Source organism: Zonotrichia albicollis, chromosome 5, assembly GCF_047830755.1.
Source record: "Zonotrichia albicollis isolate bZonAlb1 chromosome 5, bZonAlb1.hap1, whole genome shotgun sequence".
In the NCBI taxonomy this organism is placed as follows: Eukaryota; Metazoa; Chordata; class Aves; order Passeriformes; family Passerellidae; genus Zonotrichia; species Zonotrichia albicollis.
In genome coordinates, this window is record NC_133823.1 from 7,436,344 (window position 1) to 7,459,013 (window position 22,670).

The following is a 22,670-nucleotide window of genomic DNA, read 5'->3' on the forward strand; positions in this document are numbered from 1 at the left end:
TGCCCTGCTGATAAGGCTGCCAGATAGGAGCAGGAGTTTGCAAATAATCCTTTGGGAATTTATAAGCAGCGCAGCCATAAAACCGAGGTGACTGGAAGGTCGATTTCACTAAAAATAATAAATATCTCAATGTTTATTCAACGTGGGCCTTTTTAACTGCAGGCCAAGCTCTGAGATAACGCCATTGTAAATGACAAATATTGGGAGTTTTGGGGAACTATTACATTATGATCCTTCCGTCTGACACTGCCGGGGCCGTTCCCTCGATGCTGTGCAGGATCTCTGACACTGCTCCACCCGAGCTGGGCCTAGAGAGCCAGGCCAGGATTCAGGCTCAGGTCAGCAAAAGGGCAATTTGCTGCTCTGAAGGTTTTTCTCCTGCTCCTGGCTCCCTAAAACACCTTCCCTAGAGCTGAGCTCTGGTTTCTGCTCGTTGTTAGTTCTTCTTCCTGGTTGGAGGGTCTGGGCTGGGAATGAGCAGGAGGAATGGGAACAGGGATAGGAATGGGAGCAAGGACAGGAATGGGAGCAGGGACTGGTGGGGTGGGGACAGAGCTGCTGGCACTGAACCACTGCCCTGCTTGAATCTCTCCATGGAATTCCTGAGGTTGGAAAAATCCTCAGAGACTGAATCCAACCATCCCCAGCCCTGTCCTGTGTCCTCAACTGATGCCTCAGGTTTGAGCTTTTCTATTTTTCACATTCTGTGCTGCTTTAGTGTGTGGGTCTGGGTTCACATTATGGGATGGTGACAAAACAATTCCTGCTCCAGCTGGGCACCAAGGACAAATGATCCAAACCTCAGCCCCAAGAGCACAAACACCGTGGGCTGGAGAGAGAAAAACAAGCAGGGTGGGACTGCCTGGGCTAAAGCTGGAATGGGACAATGAACTGCAAGAGGCAAATGGAGACATAAGGGAGAGACCCCGGGAGCACTCACGCATTTTGGGACCATTTTGGTTCATCCTGGGTTCATTTTGGAACCATTTTGGTTCATCTTGGGTGCATCCCTGACTGGGCTCTTGTGCTGCCCCAGGTGGATCCATGGAGGAGATCCTTTTAACAAATCCCTGCTTTATCCTTTAATTCTGTCTGGTCTCTGCTCTAGCTTAGCCTCCCCAAGGCATCACAAGGGCCCCATCCCTGCAGGGATCAGGACTGCTGGAAAACTATTTCCACAAAGGAATTTTCCCAGTATCCAACCTAAACTTCTCCTGGCCATTCCCTCTTATCCCATCCCATGTTCCCCCTGTCCCTTGTAGGGACACCACCACCCATCCCTTGCACCATTCCCACCTCCAGAAGGAGACAATCCCATCCAGATCCATCCCATGGATCGGCTGCTACCCCTGATATATTTCTGAGGATCAACCCCTTTTTCTGATTAGAACGAAAAAAAAATCCCCAATGCAGAGACAAACCCACTTCTGTTATGTGAAGCAAAGCAATTCCATGTCTTGGCCTTGAAATCCATGGAATGCAACCATTTGGAATGTTCAAAACTGACCCATCTACCAGCAGAAGCTGCTGACCCTCCTCAGAACACCTTTGTGGACAACCACACCAGCAAATCCATAATAAATCCAAATTAAATTCTTAATAAATCCAAATTAAATCCATAGTAAATCCAAATTAAATCTGTATTAAATCCGAATTCAGCCCATATTAAATCCAAATTATTTGAGCATAATAAAGCCATATTAACTCATATTAAATCCATATCAAATCCATATCAAACCCACACCCTCGAGTCAAACCAAGGCCTGGCAGTCCCTCCAATAGGATTCCCAATCCCATCTCCACGATCCATGTTTCTCCCTGAAGTTTCCCCAAACAAAGTGGCACTTTCAGCCCCCCCAGCCTTTCAGCTCCCTCCTAATTCCCAATTAACAAATGGGAATTGTTGTCCTGCTCCAGCTCCCAGCTCCGCCTGGAGCGCTGGGATTTTCCTCCAAGATAAACACAGCCACGCATTTTGGGGAGGGGAACTTCTCATTCCAAGAAAATCTCACGGCGACGTGGCCAAATGACCTAATTATGAACAGATGAGGGGCACAAAAAGATGTTTTATAGGAACGGGGCTTCTGACAGTTCCTTTCCTTCAGCAAACCCGTGTGGATCGCTGGGAAACTGGGAAACAATTCCCTCTGCAGGCTGGGAAGGGAGGAGAGCTGGCAACACAGAGCTCCTTTCATCTGCTGCCTGGGATCTGGGCTGCCTAACCACAGGGGAAGAGCCCCAAAACGGCTCCTGGGCTCCAATGGCCCTGGAAAAGGGATGCAGGTTCCCTGGAATGGCAGATTCAGGGCTTGGATGCTGCTGGAAGCATCCCAAAAATCCAGGGTTGGAGGATAAATTCTAAATATCCCTAGAAAGGGATGAGGCTCCAGAGGTTCTTTGGATCAGGAGATTCAAGGCTCAGATGCATCTCCAAAATTAAAATATGGAGGGTGAGCTCCTAAGGCCCCAGAAAAGAGATGAGACTCCACAAGTTCCTTGGAATGGTACATTGAAGGCTCGGATGCAACCCTGAAATTCAGAGTTGGAGGCTGAGATCCAAAGGCCCTGGAAAAGGAATGAGACTCCACAAGTTCCTTGGAATGGCAGATTCAGGGCTTGGATACTCCTGGAACCATCCCTAAAATGGAAAGCTGGGGGGGGGAGCTCCAAATTTCCCTAAAAAGGGATGAGGCTCCACAGGTTCTATGGATCAGGAAATTCAAGGCTCAGGTGCATTCCTGAAATTCAGAGTTGGAGGGTGAAATCCAAAGGCCCAGGAAAAGGGATGAGACTCCACAAGTTCCCTGGAATGGCAGATTCACGGCTTGGATGATCCTGGAAACATCCTTGAAATTCAGAGTTGGAGGGTGAACTCCAAATGTCCCTAGAAAGGGACGAGGCTCCACAGGTTCCTTGGATCAGGAAATTCAAGGCTCAGATGCATCCCTAAAATTAAAATTTGGAGGGTGAGCTCCCAAGGCCCTGGAAAAGGGATGCAGGTTCCTTGGAATGGCAAAATCAAGGCCTGGATGCTGCTGGAAGCATCCCTGAAATTCAGAATTGGAGCATGAGTTCCAAAGGTCCCTAAAAAGGGATGAGGCTCCACAAAATTCTTTGAATCAGGAAATTTAAGGCTCAAATGCATCCCTGAAATTCTGAGTGAGAGAGTGAGTTCCCAAGGCCCTGGAAAAGGGAAGAGACTCCACAAGTTCTTTGGAATGGCACCGTCAAAGCTTGGAAGCATCCCTGAAATTGAACGTTGGGGAGAGAGCTCCAAAGGCCCAGGAAAAAGGAAAAGACTCCACAAGTTCCTTGGAATGGGACATTGAAGACTTGGATTCATCCCCAAAATTAAAATTTGGAGCGTGAGCTCCCAAGGCCCTGAAAAAGGGAAGAGACTCCATAAGTTCCTTGGATTCAGGACTTGGATGATCCTGGAAACATCCTGGAAATTCAAAGCTGGAGGATGAACTCCCAATGTCCCTAAAAAGGGATGAGGCTCCACAGGTTCCTTGGATCAGGAGATTTAAGGCTTGGATGCTGCTGGAAGCATCCTAAAAATTCCCAGTTCAAAGTTGGAGGATGAGGTCCAAAAGTTCCTTATCCGCCCTCCTTATAAATGAATATTTTTAAAAATCCACGTACTCAGAATTCCCAGGAGCCAGCCTGTGGAAACCGGAGCTCTCTGGGACAGCTCCAAGGAACCATTTTTGGTTAAAAACCAAACTCCTGGCACAATCTGTGGGAATTTGTCCCTCAGGAATCTCGGAGTGATCCGGGCAAGGGTGGATTGGGGATGGCAGCAAAGCTGCTCCTGTCAGACAGAGCCGGCAGGGCAGGGAAGGTCTCCAGGGTGCAGCAAATGATCCATTTCTGAGGAATTCCTGCCCAAAACTCCTCCTTTTCCATGGAATAGTGAAATTACCGTGGCTAAAGAAGAATCCTTGGAGAAAACTGCATTGGAATCTGACCAATTCCTGCCCCAAACTCTTCCATTTTTCGGTGATTAACGAAATTGCTGCATCCAAAAAAGGTATTCCTGGAGAAAATAGCATCAGAATCCAAACAATTTCTCCCCCAAAACTCCTCCATTTGTATGGAATAACAAAGTTACTGAATGTAAAGAATACTTGGAGAAAATGGTACCAGAGAATCCAACCAATTCCTGCCCAAAATTCTCCCATTCCAACAGAATAACAAAATTGCTGCATCCAAAGAGGAATTCTTGGAGGAAACAGCATCAGATTTCAACCAATTCCACCCTAAAACTCTTCCATTTCCAGGCAATAACAAAGTTACTGAATCCAAAGAATTCTTGGAGAAAATGGTATCAGAATCCAACCAATTCCTTCCCAAAATTCTCCCATTTCAATAGAATAATGAAGTTAATGATCCAAAGAATCCTTGGAGCAAACAGCATCAGATTCCAACCAAATCCACCCCAAAATTCTCCCATTCCCACAGAATAATTAATTTTTCCTTGGAGCAAACAGCATCAGATTTCAAGCAATTCCTCCCCAAAACTCCTCCGTTTCCAAGGAATAATGGAATTACTGGATCCAAAGAGGAGTTCTTGGAGAAAACAGTGTCAGAATCCAACCAATTCCTGCCCAAATTTCTCCTATTTCAATGGAATACTGAAGTTAATGAATCCAAACAAATCTCAGAGATAATGGTATCAAGAATCCAATCAATTCCTGCCCCAAAACTCTTCCATTTCCATGGAATATTGAAATTACTGCGTCCAAAAAAAGTATTGTTGGAGCAAATACATCAGAACCCAACCAACTCCTTCCAAAATTCTCCCACTCCTACAGAATAACAAAATTACTGCATCAGAATCCAACCAATCCCTGCCCAAATTTCTCCCATTTCAATGGAATGATGAAGTTAATGAATCCAAAGAATTCTTGGAGGAAATAATTCCTCCACTTACAAGGAATAATGAAATTCCTGCATCAAAGGATGAATTCTTGGAGAAAACAGTGTCAGAATCCAACCAACTCCACCCCAAAATTCTCCCATTCCCACAGAATAATTCATTTTCATTGGAGCAAACAACATCAGAATCCAACCAATCCCTGCCCAAAACTCCTCCATTCCCATGGGATAATGAAATTCCTGCACCCAAAGAGGAATTCTTGGAGGAAACTGTCAGAATCCAACCAATTCCTGCCCAAACTGTCCCTTTTCAATGGAATAATGAAGTTAATGAATCCAAACAAATCTCAGAGATAATGGTATCAAGAATCCAATCAATTCCTGCCCCAAAACTCTTCCATTTCCATGGAATATTGAAATTACTGTGTCCAAAAAAAGTATTGTTGGAGCAAATACATCAGAACCCAACCAATTCCTTCCCAAAATTCTCCCACTCCTACAGAATAACAAAATTACTGCATCCAAGGAAGAAATCTTGGAGGAAACAGCATCAGACTCCAAACAATTCCTGCCCAAAACTCCTCCATTCCCATGGAATAACGAAATTCCTGCACCCAAAGAGGAATTCTTGGAGAAAACAATGTCCGAATCCAACCAATTCTTCCCCAAATTTCTCCCATTTCAATGGAACAATGAAGTTCACGAATCCAAAAAATTCTCAGAGATAATGGTATCAAGAATCCAATCAATTCCTGCCCAAAATTCCTCCACTTCCAAGGAATAATGCAATTCCTGATCCAAAGAGGAATTCTTGGAGAAAACAATGTCAGAATCCAACCAATTCCTGCTCAGAATTCTCCTATTTCAATGGAATAATGAAATTCATGGATCCAAAGAGGAATTCTTGAAGAAAACAGCATCAGAATCCAACCAATTCCTCCCAAAAATTCCTCCATTTCCAAGGAATAATGGAACTACTGCATCCAAAGAGGAATTCCTGGAGAAAACAGCATCAGATTCCAACCAACCCGTGCCCAAAATTTGTCCATTCCCACGTAATAACGAAATTTCTGCATCCTAAGAGGAATTGTTAGAGAAAACAATGTCAGAATCCAACCAATTCCACCTCAAAATTCTCCCATTTCCACAGGATAGTTCATTTTCCTGGAAAAACAGCATCAGAATCCAGCCAATCCCTGCCCAAAATTTGTCCATTCCCATGGAATAACGAAATTCCTCCATCCAAAGAGGAATTCTTGGAGGAAAACCCAACAACCAAGAATATAAACACATTCAAAATTCCAGATTTGGGACAGGAGGAGAAAATTCCCTTTGCGTTTCTGTGCCCTGCATGAAGGAATTCCAGAGATTTTCCCCAAATCCATCCTTCCCGGGATTTTTCCTCCCTCAGGGATGCACATCCCAGGATGAAGGAGGGAGGAGCAGATCCGTGGATCCCTAAAGCAGGAAAATCCCGGATTCACTCACCAGGACAGAGTAGATGTGGAGGCATCGATAGACCGGGGAGAAATCCACCAAATCCTGGGCTCCAGGCACCTGAAACGGGGAGAAAATCCATGAAAAACATGGGAAACTCACCAAAAATCCATCGGCGAGGAAGCAAAACTGCAAAAAAATGAATTATTGATAAGTGGAGCAGTAAAATATCGCATACAGACAAGTGAAACCCTAAAAAAATCACATTTAAATAAGTTTATCGATCAAAAAAAAATCATATTTAGGTGAACGAAACTATTAAAAAAATCAAATTTCAATGTGTCCCTAAAAAATTCCATCTATGTGTGTACAAGTGATAAAAATTTCATTTACAAATAAGTAGAACTGCAAAAAGTTTAAATATGGGTACATGGAACTCTAAAACAAGTGAAACCCTAAAAAAATTCACATTTAAATGAGTTTATCACTCAAAAAAAATCATATTTAGGTGAATGAAACAATTTAAAAAATCAAATTTAAGTAAGAGTCACTAAAAATCCCATCTATGTGTGTACAAGTCATAAAAATTTCATTTATAAATAAGTAGAACTGCAAAAAATTTAAATATGGGTACATGGAACTCTAAAACAAGTGAAACCCTAAAAAAATTCACATTTAAATAAGTTTATCGCTCAAAAAAATCATATTTAGGTGAATGAAACAATTAAAAATTCAAATTTAAATAAACACCACTCTAAAAAATACCATCCAGGTGAGTGCAACTCACAAAAATTTGATTTATAAGTAAGAAGAACTGAAAAAAATTTATATATGGGTATATGGAACTCTAAACTATCACAGACAGACAACTGAAATCCTAAAAAAACCCCACATTTAAATACGTTTATCAGTCAAAAAAATTGCATTTAGGTGAATGAAACTATAAAAAAAATAAATTTAAATAAGCATCACTCTAAAAAATCCCATCTAGGTGAGTGCAAGTCATAAAAATTTTATTTTTAAATAAGTAGAACTGCAAAAAAATTTAAATATGGGTAAGTGGAAGTCTAAAATATCACAGAGAGACAAGTAAAATCCTAAAAAAAACATCACATTTAAATAAGTTTGTCACCCCAAAAAAAATCATATTTAGGTGAATGAAACTATTTTAAAAAATCAAATTTAAGTAAGAGTCACTAAAAATCCCATCTATGTGAGTGCAAGTCATAAAAAATTCATTTATAAATAAGTAAAATGGCAAAAAAATTAAATATGGACAAGTGGAATTCTAAAATATCACAATGAAACAACTGAAATCCTAAAAAAATCAAAGATAAAAGAACGCCATTCCAAAAAAATCACATTTAGGGGAGTGTAGCTCTAAAAAAATTAAATTTAAATGAGCATCAGTCTGAAAATTCCTATCCAGGCGAGTGCAGCTCCTGAAAATTCCATGGCTAAATAAGGATAACTGAAAAAAAACTAAATATGGGCAAGCAAAAGAGTAAAATAGCACATGGAGAGAAGTGAAATCTTCCAAAAAATGAAATTTAAATGAAAGTCACTCTAAAAAATCACATTTGGGTAAATGAAACTATAAAAAAAATCATATAAATCATATTTGTTTTATCATAATATATGTAAAAATATCATTTATCAAAATATTTTGTAAAGAATTCTATAAATTCGTGTCACGCCAAAATGCCAATTTTAGGTGAGTGCGACTCAAAAAAATTCAATTTAAATCAATTCCATGCTAAAAATAATCACATTTAGGAAAATGAAGCACTAAAAAAATCACATCTAAATCAGTGTAACTCCAAAAAAATCATTTTTGGGTGAGTGTAGATCTAAAAAATTCCAACTTAAATAAATTCCACCCTAAAAAATCACATTTAGATGAGTTTAACTCTAAGAAATCTCATAAATTAATGCCACTCTAAGAAATCAAATTTAGGTGAATGAAACTATAAAAAAATCACATCTAGATCAATGTAACTAAAAAAAAATCTGATTTTAAAAATGCTAATATTAAATGTGTCACTCAAAAAAATCACTTTTAGCTGAGGACAATTCTAAAAACTAAAATACAAAGAAATTCCATCCTCAAAAATCACATTTAGGCAAATGAAACTATAAAAAGTTACATCTATATAAGTGTAACTTCAAGAAAGTTAGGTGAGTTTAGCTCTAGAAAATTTAAGTAGAACCAAATTCCACTGTAAAAAACACTTTTAGGTGAATATAACTCAAAAAAAATCAAATATAAATAAATTCCACTCTAAAAAAATCATTTCTAGTTGAATTTAACTCTAAAAAATCCCATTTAAATACGTTTATCACAGCAAAATATCATTTCTAGGTGAGAGCAGCTCCAACACCAGTGGGTCCAGGGCAAACCCAGGATTCCAGGTATGGAAAAATTCCATTTAATTTCTGGGATCTCCCAAAATATTCTGATTTTTCAGGCCTTGGAAGCAGGAAAATGCCTTTAAATGTTGGTTTTGCTCCACTGAAATTCCACGGAACGCTGGGAATCATTCCAAGCACGGAATCCAAGGGATGCTGGCACCACCCATGCAACAAAAAGTGGGGAAAAAGGCAAAAAAAGGGCAAAAAAACCCAAGTAATTCTTTGGATTTTGCCTGAAAGTCCCATTTGGGTTTGATTTTTCCTGGTTTTTTCCCTTGGGAAGGGAATTAGGGCTGGGCGGGATCAGAGGGGGAATTTGCATTTCGCGTCCTTTGGGGATGTTCCCTTGGCTCTCCTTGGGGGCTGGAAGCTCCGGCACCCCAAATCCCAGGGAAAGGGAGGGTTCTGTGGGAATGGGGTGGGAAAAGGGCAGGGATGGAAGGGCCATGGAGAGCCCTGGAAATGGGGTGGGTTTGGGGTTTTAGTGAGGCTGGGGGGGAGCTCGGGGCTCAGGGAGGATTCCCAATCCCAAAGCTCCCCAGGAAAGGGCCTGGAGGCTCCTCAGGAGGGATGGGAAGGGAAAACTGGGATTGGGATGAACTCCTCCATGAGGGGGAAATGGAGCTGGTAAAGGATTGCAGGGTGTGAGGGAAATCAATCCTGGCTGGAGCTGAAATGGGGGATCCCAGGATCCCAAACTGGTTTGGGATGGGAGGGATTCTAATGGAGGAGCTCTGAGGTGATCCAGGATGGGATTCCCACATCTGCACCCTCAGGATTTGGTGGGATAAATTCCTCTGTGAGGTGGACCTGGAATTGGTAAAGGATCACAGGGTGAGAGGAAAATCAGTCCTGGCTGGAGCTGAAATGGGGGATCCCAGGATCCCAGACAGGTTTGGGATGGTTGGGGATCCCTTAATGGCCATCCTGAGGTGATCCCAGTGCTGCAGGATGGGATTCCCACACCTGCACCCTCAGGATTTTGTGGGATAAATTCCTCTGTGGGGTGGAACTGGAGCTGGTAAAGGATCACAGGGTGTGAGGGAAATCAGTCCTGGCTGGAGCTGAAATGGGGGATCCCAGGATTGGTTTGGGATGGCGGATACCAAAACAACCCAGGCTGGTTTGGGATGGGAGGGACCCTAACTGGGGCCCCTGAGGTGATGTAGGATGGGATTCCCACACCTGCACCCTCAGGATTTGGTGGGATAAATTCCTCTGTGGGGTGGAAATGGAGCTGGTAAAGGATCACAGGATGAGGGGAGAATCAGTCGTGGCTGAGGCTGAAATGGGGGATCCCAGGATCCCAGACAGGTTTGGGATAGTTGGGGATCCCTTAATGGCCATCCTGAGATGATCCCAGTGCTGCAGGATGGGATTCCCACACCTGCACCCTCAGGATTTTGTGGGATAAACTCCTCTGTGATGTGGAACTGGAGTGAAAGAATCTCCTCCATGCAAGGAAAACGAGATTTTGCACTGCAGAGGGGCGTGGGTGGAGTTTAAATGGGGGATCTCAGTATCCCAGACTGCTTTGGGATGGGAGGGACATTAAAGCTCATCCTGGGGTGATCCAGGATGGGATTCCCACATCTGCACCCTCAGGATTTTGTAGGATAAACTCCTTTGTGAGGGGGAACTGGAGCTGGTAAAGGATCACAGGGTGTGAGGGAAATCCTTCAGTCCTGGCTGGAGCTGAAATGGGGGATGCCAGGATCCCAGACTGGTTTGGGATGGGAGTAACCTTAAAGCCCATCCTGAAGTGATCCAGGATGGGATCCCCACACCTGCACTGCCTCTGGAGCTGCTCTTGTAGCAGCCTGGGATGGTGGAAATGTCCCTGGCCATGGCAGGGCTGCAATGGGATGGGATTTTGTGGGATAAACTCCTCTCCGACATGGAAATGGAGTGAAAGAATTCCCTCTTGGGAATCCCTTCTCGGGAAGGAATTCCTGGCGGAGCTGGAATTCCCAGATTTGCTGTGGCTGCCCCTGGATCCCTGGCAGTGCCCAAGGCCAGGCTGGATTCCCCTGGGACAGTGGGAGCTGTCCCCGCCCACAGGAATTGATGATTTTTAAGGTCCCTTCCGTCCCAAGCCATTCCATGATTCCATGGAATTCTCCCTCTGCCTGGATTAACACATCACACAATGACCCTGATCTCACATTCACAAATTCAGGTGTTTATCTGCTATTTTAACATTCAGACACATCTAAAAATTCCTTGAATTTAGCCCTGAAGAAGTGCCTGCATTTCCTGAGCCAGAGCTGCACTGCCAGTGCTCCCAGCAATCCATAAATCCATAAATCCCTGATTTTTGGGACGTGCCGATGCCACGGGAGCTCGGGCTGCCCCAGGTCAGGACTGATGGCTCCCCTGACACCCCCTCTAGCCCAATCATGGTTTTTATTCCTCTTGATTTCCAGAACAAAGGATTTATTCATCTTATCCCAAAATTTCCCAGTCCACACAACATCAACCTCCCAATCTCATTCCCAAATCCTGCAGCAGGCACGTTCCCAGAGCTGGGAGCAGGGCAGGGCTCTGGAAACACCCAAATCCCTCCTGCAAGTGGGGTTAAACAATCCTGCAGCTCATTTAACCCCTGCAAGGCCAGTTTGCCATGGAAACTGCAGCCCTGGCTGCCACCAGCACAGGGACGGCTCAGGGTTTAGGGGAGCTTTGCTCTGGGTTTGGATAATTTGGGATAGGAGGGTTAATTTGGGATAGAAGAGTTAATTTGGGATGCAAGAGTTAATTTGGGATAGGAAGGTTAATTTAGGATGCAGGGGTTAATTTGGGACAGGAGAGTTATTTTGGGATGCAAGGGTTAATTTGGGATGCAAGAGTTAATTTGGGATAGGAAGGTTAATTTAGGATGTAGGGGTTAATTTGGGATACGAGAGTTATTTTGGGATGCAAGGGTTAATTTGGGATAGGAGAGTTAATTTGGGATTCAAGAGTTAATTTGGGAGATGAAGGTTAATTTGGGATACGAGGGTTAATTTGGGATACAAGGTTTAACTTCAGATATGAAAGTTAATCTGGGATAGGAGGGTTAACTTGGGATAGCAGGGTTAATGTGGGGTAGGAGGGTTAATTTGGGTTATAAGGGTTAATTTGGGATGCAAGGCTTAATTTGGGATGTGAGGGTTAATGTGGAATAGAAGGATTAATTTGGGATGCAAGGGTTAATTTGGGATATAAGAGTTAATTTGGGATCTGAGGATTTGGACCCTGGACCCTTGGTGGGTTTTGGTGCAGAAGCAGGACACGAGCACAGGTTCTGTCCCTCAGTAAGGACAGGTTCTGTCACTCCAGACTGGAACACCAGGAACTCCAGAGGAGCCAAATCCATGGATTTCGGAACCATCCCAGAGTCCCACTGATGGGAACCCATGGATGAGCTGGGGCTCAGGGACACGGGACAGGACCCAAAACCCACAGGGCTCCACTCCAGGACAGGGCATGGAGCAGGTGACACAAGCATTCCAGAATTGTCTGAAACTCCACTGCTGCCCCCAGCCACGACTCTGCTCCAATCCAGCTTTGGAGCCCTTGGGAAAAGGATCTGGAGCTGCTGGAGAGAGCCCAGGGGACATCAGGGAGCTGGAGCCAGGGCTGGGAGTGTTCACCTGGAGAAGGGAAGGCTCCAGGCAGAGCTCAGAGTCCCCCCTGAGCCTCCTTTGCTCCAGGCTGAGCCCCTTCCCAGCTCCCTCAGGGATTGTGCAGCCCCTTCCCAACTCCCTCAGGGATTGTGCAGCCCCTTCCCAGCTCCCTCAGGGATTCCACAGCCCCTTCCCAGCTCCCTCAGGGATTCTGCAGCCCCTTCCCAGCTCCAATCCCTTCCCTGGGCACATACCAGCCCCTCCAGGTCTCTCTCCAAGACCCCAAAACTGGAATGGCTGCATTTCCACTTGAGAGATTTTTTTGGCCGATAAATCAATAATTTTCTTTTCAAAAAGGACAAATCCTCAGGAGGATTCACTCTGGTATTCCCCATGGGATCTCCCCCATGAGATCTCCTCCGTGGCATCTCCTCCGTGGCATCTCCTCCATGGGGCTCTGCCATGGGATCTCCTCCATGGTGGCTGCTCCATGGAGGTTCCTCCACGGGATTTCTCCATGGGATCTCCTCCATGGGGCTCCTTGATAGGATCTCCTCCATGGGGGCTCTCCATGGCATCTCTTCCATAGGATCTCCTCCATGGGATCCCCTCCATGGGATATTTCCCATGGGATTTCCTCCACGGGATCTCTTCCATGGCATCTCCTCCATGGGGGCTGTTCCAAGGGATCTCCTCCATTCGATCTCCTCCAAGGGATCTCCTCCATAGTATATTCCCCATGGGAACTCCCCCATGGCATCTCCTCCAGGACACCTGGCCAGGTGCACCCGGGGGTCCTGTGGCTGCTGCCCCTCCCCCTGTGCTGTTCATCACCACGGACAGCGGCCCCTGCCCACCCTGGGACAGGGACAGGAAAGGACAGGACAGCCCCTCCTGCCCATCCCCACCGCAGGGTCACCCCTGGGAGGTCACCAAAGGGCCACCACACCCAGAGGTGGGATTCACCTGCCTAAGACAGGCCAAAACCATGGAATCATGGAATAGGTTTGGGTAGGAAGGCACCTTAAATACCATCTGGATCCAACTCCAGGGACACCTCCCACTGTCCCAGGTGGATCCAAGCCCCAGTGTCCAACCTGGCCTTGAGCACTGCCAGGGATCCAGGGGCAGCCACAGCAAATCTGGGAATTCCAGCCCAGCCAGCAATTCCTTGCCAAGATCCCAGCCCAATCTCCCCTTTCCCAGTGGGAGCCATTCCCTGGTTCCTGTCCCTCCATCCCTTGTCCCCAGTCCCTCTCCAGCTCTCCTGGAGCCCCTCCAGGCCCTGCCAGGGGCTCTGGGCTCTGCCTGGAGCCTTCCCTTCTCCAGGGGAACATTCCCAGCTCTCCCACCCTGGCTCCAGCCCTGGTCCCTCATTCCATGCTGCTGTAGGAATGTGGAGCTACACCCAGAGGGTCCCAGAGCAGGCCCCAGGAGGGCTCAGGGCTGACCCCACAATTCCATCCCCACGGAGGAAGGTGTGACCTCGCTCTGCTCCGAATGCACAGTAGCCATGGAAAGGAGGGAATGGATTTGCAGGGAGAAAACAAAGCCCAGAATCACTTGAACAACCCCAATTTCAAATTTCCAGTTTGTCCTTGATCCCCTTCATGTCTGCCCAGGGACTGTCACGGACAGGGTGGCAAACACCCCCCAGCCCAGGGACTGGTTGCAGCTGAAAAGATCATTTTCCCAACAAAAGAGGCATCAACAAGTGAGAAAAGCCATCCAGAGGAGCAGAGACAACTTCCCAAAGTTCTTCCCATCCAGACAGAACTTCCCAAAAGGTCCAGGACACGGCTGCATCCCAAGGAATGATGGACACATCCAAAGGCTCAACCCCCTCAGGTCCTGCACTGCAGGTCTGGATGTCTGAGCTGCCTTTCCTGAGACACGAGGCTCAATTCCATGGGAAACATCCCAAATCCCAGGTGAACCAGCACTGGGAGGAAGGAAAAACCAACACCATCCCCAGGTTATGTGGTTCCCAAAACCCTCTGTCAGATGCCAACAAGCTGCAGCAGGAAGGGAAGAAAAGAGAACATCAAGGAATTCAAATTTCTATCCTGACACAGTCCCTTATCCAAAGACAAACCAGGACAAAGGAAAAGGCCAAAAATCAGGTTATGGAGCCATGTTTCCACGAGGGATGGATGTTCTCCTGCAGCACCAAGATGCTGGGACAGACTGGGGTGGGCGTTTCCCAATCCTTGGCCTCTCTACTGAGCCCAGGAATGGGAATAGGGATAAAACCACAAAATAACCACATCTGGAGACCCATCCCATGTTCTCCAGCTTCTTCTGCACCTTCAGGACTCCCCCACGAGCAAGGAGCAAACCTCTGGAGACACCACAGGCACCCCACACCGCCCAGTTTGGTGTTTACCTCTTCCTCCTCATCCTCATCTTCCACATCCAGGATCCCCGAATCCTGCTCCGACATGGGGCTGGTGTTCTTCACTTCCAGCTCAGAGCTGGCGCTGAATTCCTTCTTGGATTTCTTCCCCCCGCCAATCCTGGGCTGCTGGGACACGATGTTGTCCAGGTTCCTCTGCTGCTGTGCCTAGGAGCAAACACAGATTCCACCTGGGGTTTCACTTGGTTTTCAGGCACGAGGAGCAGCCAGCCCTGAACGGGGACAAAGGAGGCCGGAGGCGCCACGCGCTCGGCGGAATTCCGACACGTCGCCTTTCCCCCCGAGCCAGATATTCCCAGATCCATTTGCAAAGCAGGCCAGGGATTATGCAACAATCCAAACACGCTCCTGACTCTTTCCAAATCCCAGCGCCCCGGCCCCCGTGCTGCCACATTGATCCGTTTACGGCCCAGCTGCGGCGATATTGGCCCGCGGGCCATGTGGTGACTGTCACAGGGACCTCCTGAACCGCCGGGTTTGTTCCTCTTTCCCAGCCGTGGCGGCACAAAACATTCCACATCTGGACCCCAGAGGTTCCTGAAAGCATTTTTGTGGGAGCCCAGGAGGGTTTAATTGCGCATTGTTGATGTGCGGAACGAGCTGTAAAAGGTGCTCAAGGAAAACGTGCTGGAAGCAGCGGGATGGAGGGCTGGGAACACGCCGAGTTATTCCAGGGGTTCTGGGGTTGTCTGGCGGCCGAGGTCACACTGTGCCCTCCTGCAAAAATTCCACTGTTTTTCCTTTGATATGGAGCATAATAATCAACAGGAAAAATTGTTCAGCCCCACTTGTTCAGGAGCTGATCAAGTTCAAACCCAAGGGCAAGGAATGGGAATGGCACGAACACACAAGGGGTCAAATCCCAGCCAAAATCAGGGAAAAAGGCCAATCCCATGAATGTGGCCCTGCTGGACACATGGGCTTGTGAGCTGGTGTAACTGGAAAAAAAAACTTGGAAAACCTGGAATTTATACAGATTTAGACAGATTTAGAGGGTTCCTCCCTGTATTATGCTATGGATTTCTGATGCATCAGGAGAAAGGTGTGTGGAAATTATGGAATCATGGACAGGATGTTCAGGATCCTCTCATTCCATAGACAAGGACACTTTCCACAAGCCCAGGTAGCTCCTGGACATTCTGGAATTCCAGGAGTCTCTGAGGTAGCAAAAGGCCTTCCCTATGGGAATGTAGCAGCCTGGATTTAGAAAGAAGCAGGAAAGCCATTAAACCTGAGATCCAACTGTCAGCAATACCGAGAGAATTAAACATTATTAATTACTACTAAAAATCTCTAATTATTAATTACTTTTCCTACCTGAACAGCAGAGAGCACAGAGTGTGCTTAATCTGTGTGCAAACCTCCCAGATTATTTCCTTTTCAAAACTTGGAAGTTTTAACATCCCACCAAAAATAATTCAGGAGCAGCTTTGATTTTTGCCAGCCTGGAAATCCCTTTGGAATCTCCCCTTGGGAAGCAAAACCCCACCAGGGACTCGGCACTGGATAATTCCTACACCTGAGGAATACTGAAATCCAAGCATGGCATGAAGGCGCCATTCCTTGGAAGATCCAGGCATGGACATCCCATTCCTCGGAAAATCCACCTCAAAGTGCTCCTCACCCTGAGCACACACAATCAGCTCTGAATTAATTAACCAGCTGGCCAACCCCTAACAAAATTTCCTGTACAAAGCTGCCCCTGGAGGCAGCTGCAGCAGGAACAGGAGCGAATCCTTGGATAGGGATGTGAATCCTTGCGGGATGTGTTATCCCACAGCACAACCTTGACCTCTAGTGGTTGGAAAGCAGGAGTAGCCCTGGAGTTTATTTACTCCGAGTGCTCCTCCCAGCTGAGCCAGGGGACTTCCAACCCCATCCCTTTAAAAAAAAAAAAAATCTCTTCGGGGATGAATCCCAACAATGGGAATTTTTGCAACAGAGCCCAGAGGGAAAGGTCTGGGTGGACACTGCTCAGGACAAAGTTTTGCTCCCGACATCAGGACATGAGGCCAATGGGGAAAGGGGCATTTTTGGCACCAGGATTTTCGGACTTCAGAGGCAGCACTCTATAGAAAGGCCTTGCAACATCCCATAAAGGGAATTAGGACTTCAAAAAGGGGCGGGAGCGCTTGGTCCTTCAGAAGAGAACACAACAAAGGGTCGGGGCTCGGGCCCGCCCAGCGCTGCCATGAGTTTCCCAATGAGGCCTAATGAAGTTATAACCCTGAATCCACTGGAAATTCCCCCAAAAGCAAGCCCAGTGCACTCATTAAACCCTCCAGTTTATGTAATCCTTCTCCTTCTGGAGAGGGGAGAATCAAAGGGTGGGAAAAGGCGCAGTTTTGGATGCGGCCCTGAGCTGGACACGGCTCGTTAAGCAGGGTGGAGTGGGCCTGGAGAGCACAGGCGGTCATGGGAGAGGGAAATCTGGGATAACGAGCTGGAGGATGCTGCTGCCAGCCCTGGACTCCCCTGCCCCAGCCCTCAGCATGAAATACACGGGATTTCAGCCTGGACATGGAGCTGGTGGGACCAAGGATCCATGGAAGGATCACCAACCTTGGTCCCACCTCTGTTTTCCAACAGGGATTAATCTTCCCTGTGTTGGGAGCACAGCAGGACATGGTCAGACATGGTTTGTCTTTCAATAAGGGACTGCGTCAGGATGGAAATTTGAATATTGATAAGATCCAAACCAAATGTTGATAAGACCTCATAAATTACAGTTATTTAGAAATCAAGGAAATCTGTCCCTCCGGCATTGCTACAGGACAAGGAGCCCCACATGGAATTTACCCGCCAAGCTTTGATTTTGCACTTTTAATGCAAATAAACTGATTTATCAAGAGAAGAGTTTTGATCTGGATTGAAATCCAAGCACCAGCTGGGAAAATCACAGAATCTAGGAACAGTTTGGGTTAGAAGTGACCATAAATCCCATCCCAATTCCACCCCCAGAGACACCTTCCCCTATCCCAGGGTGCTCCAAGCCCCAGTGTCCAACCTGGCCTTGGACACTAACAGGGATCCAGGGGCAGCCACAGCTGCTCTGGGCACCCTATGCCAGGGCCTGCCCACTCTCTGAATTAAAAAAAAGGAAAAATTTGAATGCCCCAACTCCCAGATATCCTAAAAAGCAGCCAGAGGATGCTCTCAAAAGCACAAAAGGTTTTAAGCCCACAAGGAGCAATTGGGACCTTGAGAAATCTTCACCTTTTAGGATTTTTGTGGGGGGAGTTTTAAACTGGATGTGATTTTCCAGGGATTTCTGCCTGAATGACCTCACATCACTCAGTGGAGCTTTGTTCCCTTCCCTTTCTGGGAACACTGGAGCCAAATCCCGACCTGTGATGGGCACGTTCCCACTGCAGCAGGAACAGGAATGCCCCGAGCGCAGAATGAAGGAGTAATCCTGGAGCCAGGCCCTGCACATCCCAGGAGGAACGGGAATGGCTTTTCCATCTCCATCCCACCAGGGCATTCCCAACCCCCCGCTCCCTCCCGGCAGGAAACGATCTGGACTGAGGTGACCTACAAGTGAGAAATATCGAATTTTCCTCAGCTCCGTGAAGTCAGCGAGGTTTGGGTTTCACTGTGAGGGAAAGGCAGGGCTGGGGAGAGGCCCAGAGGAAGCAGCTCCAGAGAAATTCGGGATTATCCAAAGGAACTCCCCAGCTCATTCCCAGCACCTCCCCGGGCCGGAGTGCAGCAGAACAACTTTTCCATGGATTCGTTGTGGTACAGGAAGGATCAAACCCGACCTGCAGAGTAACACTGGGGGGTTTGGGGGCTCTGTTCCCCACCAAGGGATGAGTTCCCCACATCAAAGGCCGGGTGACACTCAGGGTTCCCTCAGAAAACTGACAGAAGCAGGGCTGAAGGAAGCCTAAAACCCTCAGGAGATGATAAATACAACCCAAAATCCCCCCACCTTTTGGTGTGGTTTCCAGGAAAGTGAGGCCAGTTTGGGGTTATCCTGTGGGATTGCCTCTGTTATCCAGGACCATCAATCCTGGCTCGCTCTGCTCCACAGGAGCATAAAAAAGGCAGGAGAGCCAAGGCCTGGTCACGGCTGATGCTGCTTTTAGGATCCAACACAGTGTTGGGATCCTGGAGGTGAAGTTCCCACCAGGCACAGCCACTTCCCTCATCCGCAGCAGCCTGGAGACCAGGAGCACCCCCATCATCCATCAGGGCAGAATTCCCAGCTCCTAGTGGGAATCCTCTATCCAGACTGGCTGGTAGGACAAGCAGAGGCACATCTCCACCTTTGTGCACTGAGGTTATCATCAGGCAGTCCAGAAGACTTTTAGGGGACCTGGGACAGTGAGAGGTGTCCCTGCCCATGGCAGGGGATGGAATGGGATGGGATTTAAGGTCCTTTCCCACCCAAATAACCCTGGGATTATTTGATGGTGCAAATCCTGTCTTCTGCACATCCCTTCACTGAGGGCTCGACCCTGCAGGATGCAGATTTGGGGGTTTCTCTTCAAACCCTAAAATTCCCAGAGAGGTGTGGACTCCTCATCCCTGGAAGTGTCCAAGGTCAGGCTGAACAGGGCTTGGAGCAACCTGGGATGCTGGAAGGTGTCCCTGCTCATGACAGGGGTGGGATGGGATGATTTTTAAGGACCCTTCCAACCCAAACCATCCTGAGATTCAAAGCCCTCAGCAGGAAGGACTTCCCTCAACATTCCAGGATCCATCCCAAAAAACTCCCACAAGCCTGAGAACAGCAACTCTACCTTCCTCACCCCTCAAACCTAAAACAACCCAACCAAGCTGGAGATGAATTTTTGTAGCTGAATTTTTCAGAGTTGGATTTTTCAAAGCAACTCAGCTCCTCGAGATCGAGTAACCCTGGCTCCAAACCTGCACCCCAAGGGCATGGAGGCATTCCCAGCGCCATGGGATCATTCCCAGCGCCATGGGATCATTCCCAGTGCCATGGGATCATTCCCAGTACCATGGAGTCATTCCCAGTGCCACAGAGTCATTCCCAGTGCCATGGGATCATTCCCAATGCCATGGAGTAATTCTCAACTCCATGGAGTCACTCCCAATGCCACAGAATCATTCCCAAAGCCAAGGGTTCCTTCCCATTGCCATGGGATCATTTCCAGTGCCACAGGATCATTCCCAAGGCCATGAAGTCATTCCCAGTGCCATGGGAACATTCCCAACACTATGGGATCATTCCCACTGCCATGGAGTCACTCCCACTGTCATAGAGTCACTCCCAATGCCATGGGCTGGGATCAGTCCCAGTGCCATGGAGTCAATCCCAGCTCCATGGCATCATTCCCAATGCCACAGGATCATTTCCAATGCCATGGGCTCATTTCCAATGCCAAGGGTTCATTCCCATCACCATGGAGTCATTCCCAACACCATGGAGTCACTCCCACTGCCATGGACTGGGAGCAGTCCCAGTGCCATGGAGTCAATCCCAGCTCCATGGAATCATTCTCAATGCCACAGGATTATTTCCAATGCCATGGGCTCATTTCCAATGCCAAGGGTTGATTCCCATCACCATGGCATCATTCCCAGCACCATGGGATCACTCCCAACAGCATGGGCTCATTCCCAACACCATGGGATCATTCCCAATGCCATGGGCTCATTCCCAAAGCCATGGGATCATTCTCTATGCCACAGGATCATTCCCAACACCATGGGCTCATTCCCAACATTGCAGGATCATTCCCAGAGCAGGCCAGGGACTCCTCCAGCCTCTCCCTCCAAAGCCACCCTAAGGAAAAGTTGTTTCCCCAGCTCCAGGAGGAAGGAGCTCCTCTAAAACTCCTATATTGTTATTTTTGTAACTTCACCTTGTTTTCTGCACCCTTTGCAAACACTCCAGTCTCACCTCCCCTCACCTCCACCCACCAATATTTACTTTTGAGCAGAATCTAATTAGGTTTTTCCTGATGAGACACGAGATAAGGCCCGGGAAGAAGGGGCTGGTGATTTAAAGGGAGCCATGATTTAAAGGCTGGCTTTGGTTGTTTTGATTAGTTCCTGCTGTGATGCTTTTACAGACCCCTCTAATGGGCTGAGACACTGGATTTTCAAATATCATTTCCCAATATCCCTAGAAATGGGATACATATTCCTTAAGCAATCTTAAGGAAAAAAAGAAGGGGGAAAAAATAAAAAGCAGCAAAGCCGACTGGCTACGGGGGTAGGGAAAAAAAAGAATGTTAATAAAAAATGACAGTAAGGCTGGAGCCCTGCCAGAGAGCCATTCCAAAGTTATAAAATCCCCCAGGGATCAGATAAAAGCAGGGATTATTATTGCAAGGTGTAAACTCAGCTCACGGCCGCAGCTCCTGCTTTGAGTTTGCCCGCAGAGCCGGCGCTGTCGGGACCAGGAGGGGCTCGGCCTCTCCCGCCCCCGGTGCTAACTTGTTATCAGAGCAGACAATTTGTTGGAGGTTTGGCTGACAAAGTTCTCCCTGGGCTCAGGAAACCAGGCCCAACAATGGGAGGGTTTTCTTTTTTTTTTTTTTTTTGAACTCCATTCCAGGTCATTAAATAAAAGGAGTTTGGAAATGCAGCACTGGACGGGTTTGTTCTCCCCAGTGCACAGATTCAGCCTCAATCCATCTCCACTCCTCATTCCCTAAAAAGTCTCTTCCACCTCAGCCCATCCAGAGCTGAAATCCGCCCTGGGTCTGATATTCCTAAACATCAGTTTTCCTCAAATACAAGTTTTTGGCATTGAGTGTGTAATGAGGAAAATGCAATTCCCCTTTTGCTTTGCTCTCACCCCATGATTTATCCACATCCCTTGCTCCTGCTCATTTCCCAACCTGGATTTAAGCCAGGCCTAATTCCAGGGATTTTACATTTCAATATTCCCTGGTGAGGACAAGGGCACCGCTGTGGCAGCAGGATCCCACTGGATACCCAAAAATTCCTGTTTGTGCTGCCCGGGATCCCTGGAAGTGCCCAAGGCCAGGCTGGACACTGGGCTTGGAGCACTCTGGGATAGGAGAAGGGTTTGGAATGAGATGGGATTTCAGGTCCTTTCCAACACAAACCATTACAGGATTCTGGAGCTCCTCTTCCCTGGGAGAGCTGGGAATGTTCCCCTGGAGAAGGGAAAACTCCAGGGAATCCTCAGAGTCCCTGGAGGGGCTCCAGGAGAGCTGGAGAGGGACTGGGGACAAGGCCTGCAGGGACAGGAGCCAGGGAATGGCTCCCACTGGGAAAGGGGAGATTGGGCTGGGATCTTGGCAAGGAATTGCTGGCTGGGCTGGAATTCCCAGATTTGCTGTGGCTGCCCCTGGATCCCTGGCAGTGCCCAAGGCCAGGTTGGACATTGGGGCTTGGATTCACCTGGGACAGTGGGAGGTGTCCCTGCCCATGGATGGGATCAAGCCCATGGGATGAGCTCAGCCATATTCACCTCCTTGGAGTTCATTCAATAACTGGGTTAATTCAGCTTTTCACACAAAACCCATTAAACCTCAGCTGTGTTGGGGGGAGGCTGCTCAGCCCAGCTCTGGGAGAAGAGAATGATCCAGACTCTCCCTTCCAAGGAGAAATTTATCACACCAGGATTGATAAAAAGCCTCGGGCAACCACAGCCTCCGGGTCAGCTGCGCAAAAAAAAAAAAAAAAAAAAACAAAAAACCCCACTTTTTAAGGAGCCCTTTATGGCCCAAGTGTTGATTTACACTTCTGTGGGATCCAGATCTGCGGGCAGCTTCAAAGGAAGCTCAGAGGGGCGATTACAGAGTTTATTTATCACATTTACACGGCGGCGGAGGAGCCGAGAATGAGCTCAGGGCACCCAAGGCAGCAGCAGCAGCAGCAGGAGGAGGAGGAGGAAGAGGAGGAGGATGGGTGTTCCACAGAGAATTTCAAACACATGAAAGTCCTCGGCCTGACACAACTCAGGG

The 22,670-nt window shown here is 47.4% G+C and overlaps 1 protein-coding gene across 6 annotated transcripts in view; it reads right to left on the bottom strand.

Annotated features, from left to right (window-relative positions):
- The window catches only part of EXOC6B (exocyst complex component 6B), a 292,980-nt gene that overhangs the window by 148,028 nt on the left and 122,282 nt on the right, over window positions 1-22,670 (bottom strand). For 5 of the 6 annotated variants that reach the window (XM_074540719.1, XM_074540718.1, XM_074540716.1 and 2 more), the window contains 2 exons: window positions 14,725-14,901; window positions 6,370-6,438 (listed from right to left, as the gene is read on the bottom strand). In XM_074540719.1, coding sequence (XP_074396820.1) covers window positions 6,370-6,438; window positions 14,725-14,901 — 246 coding nt within the window. The remainder of the gene's footprint in view (window positions 1-6,369; window positions 6,439-14,724; window positions 14,902-22,670) is intronic. The other variant, XM_074540721.1, reaches the window with a different exon arrangement.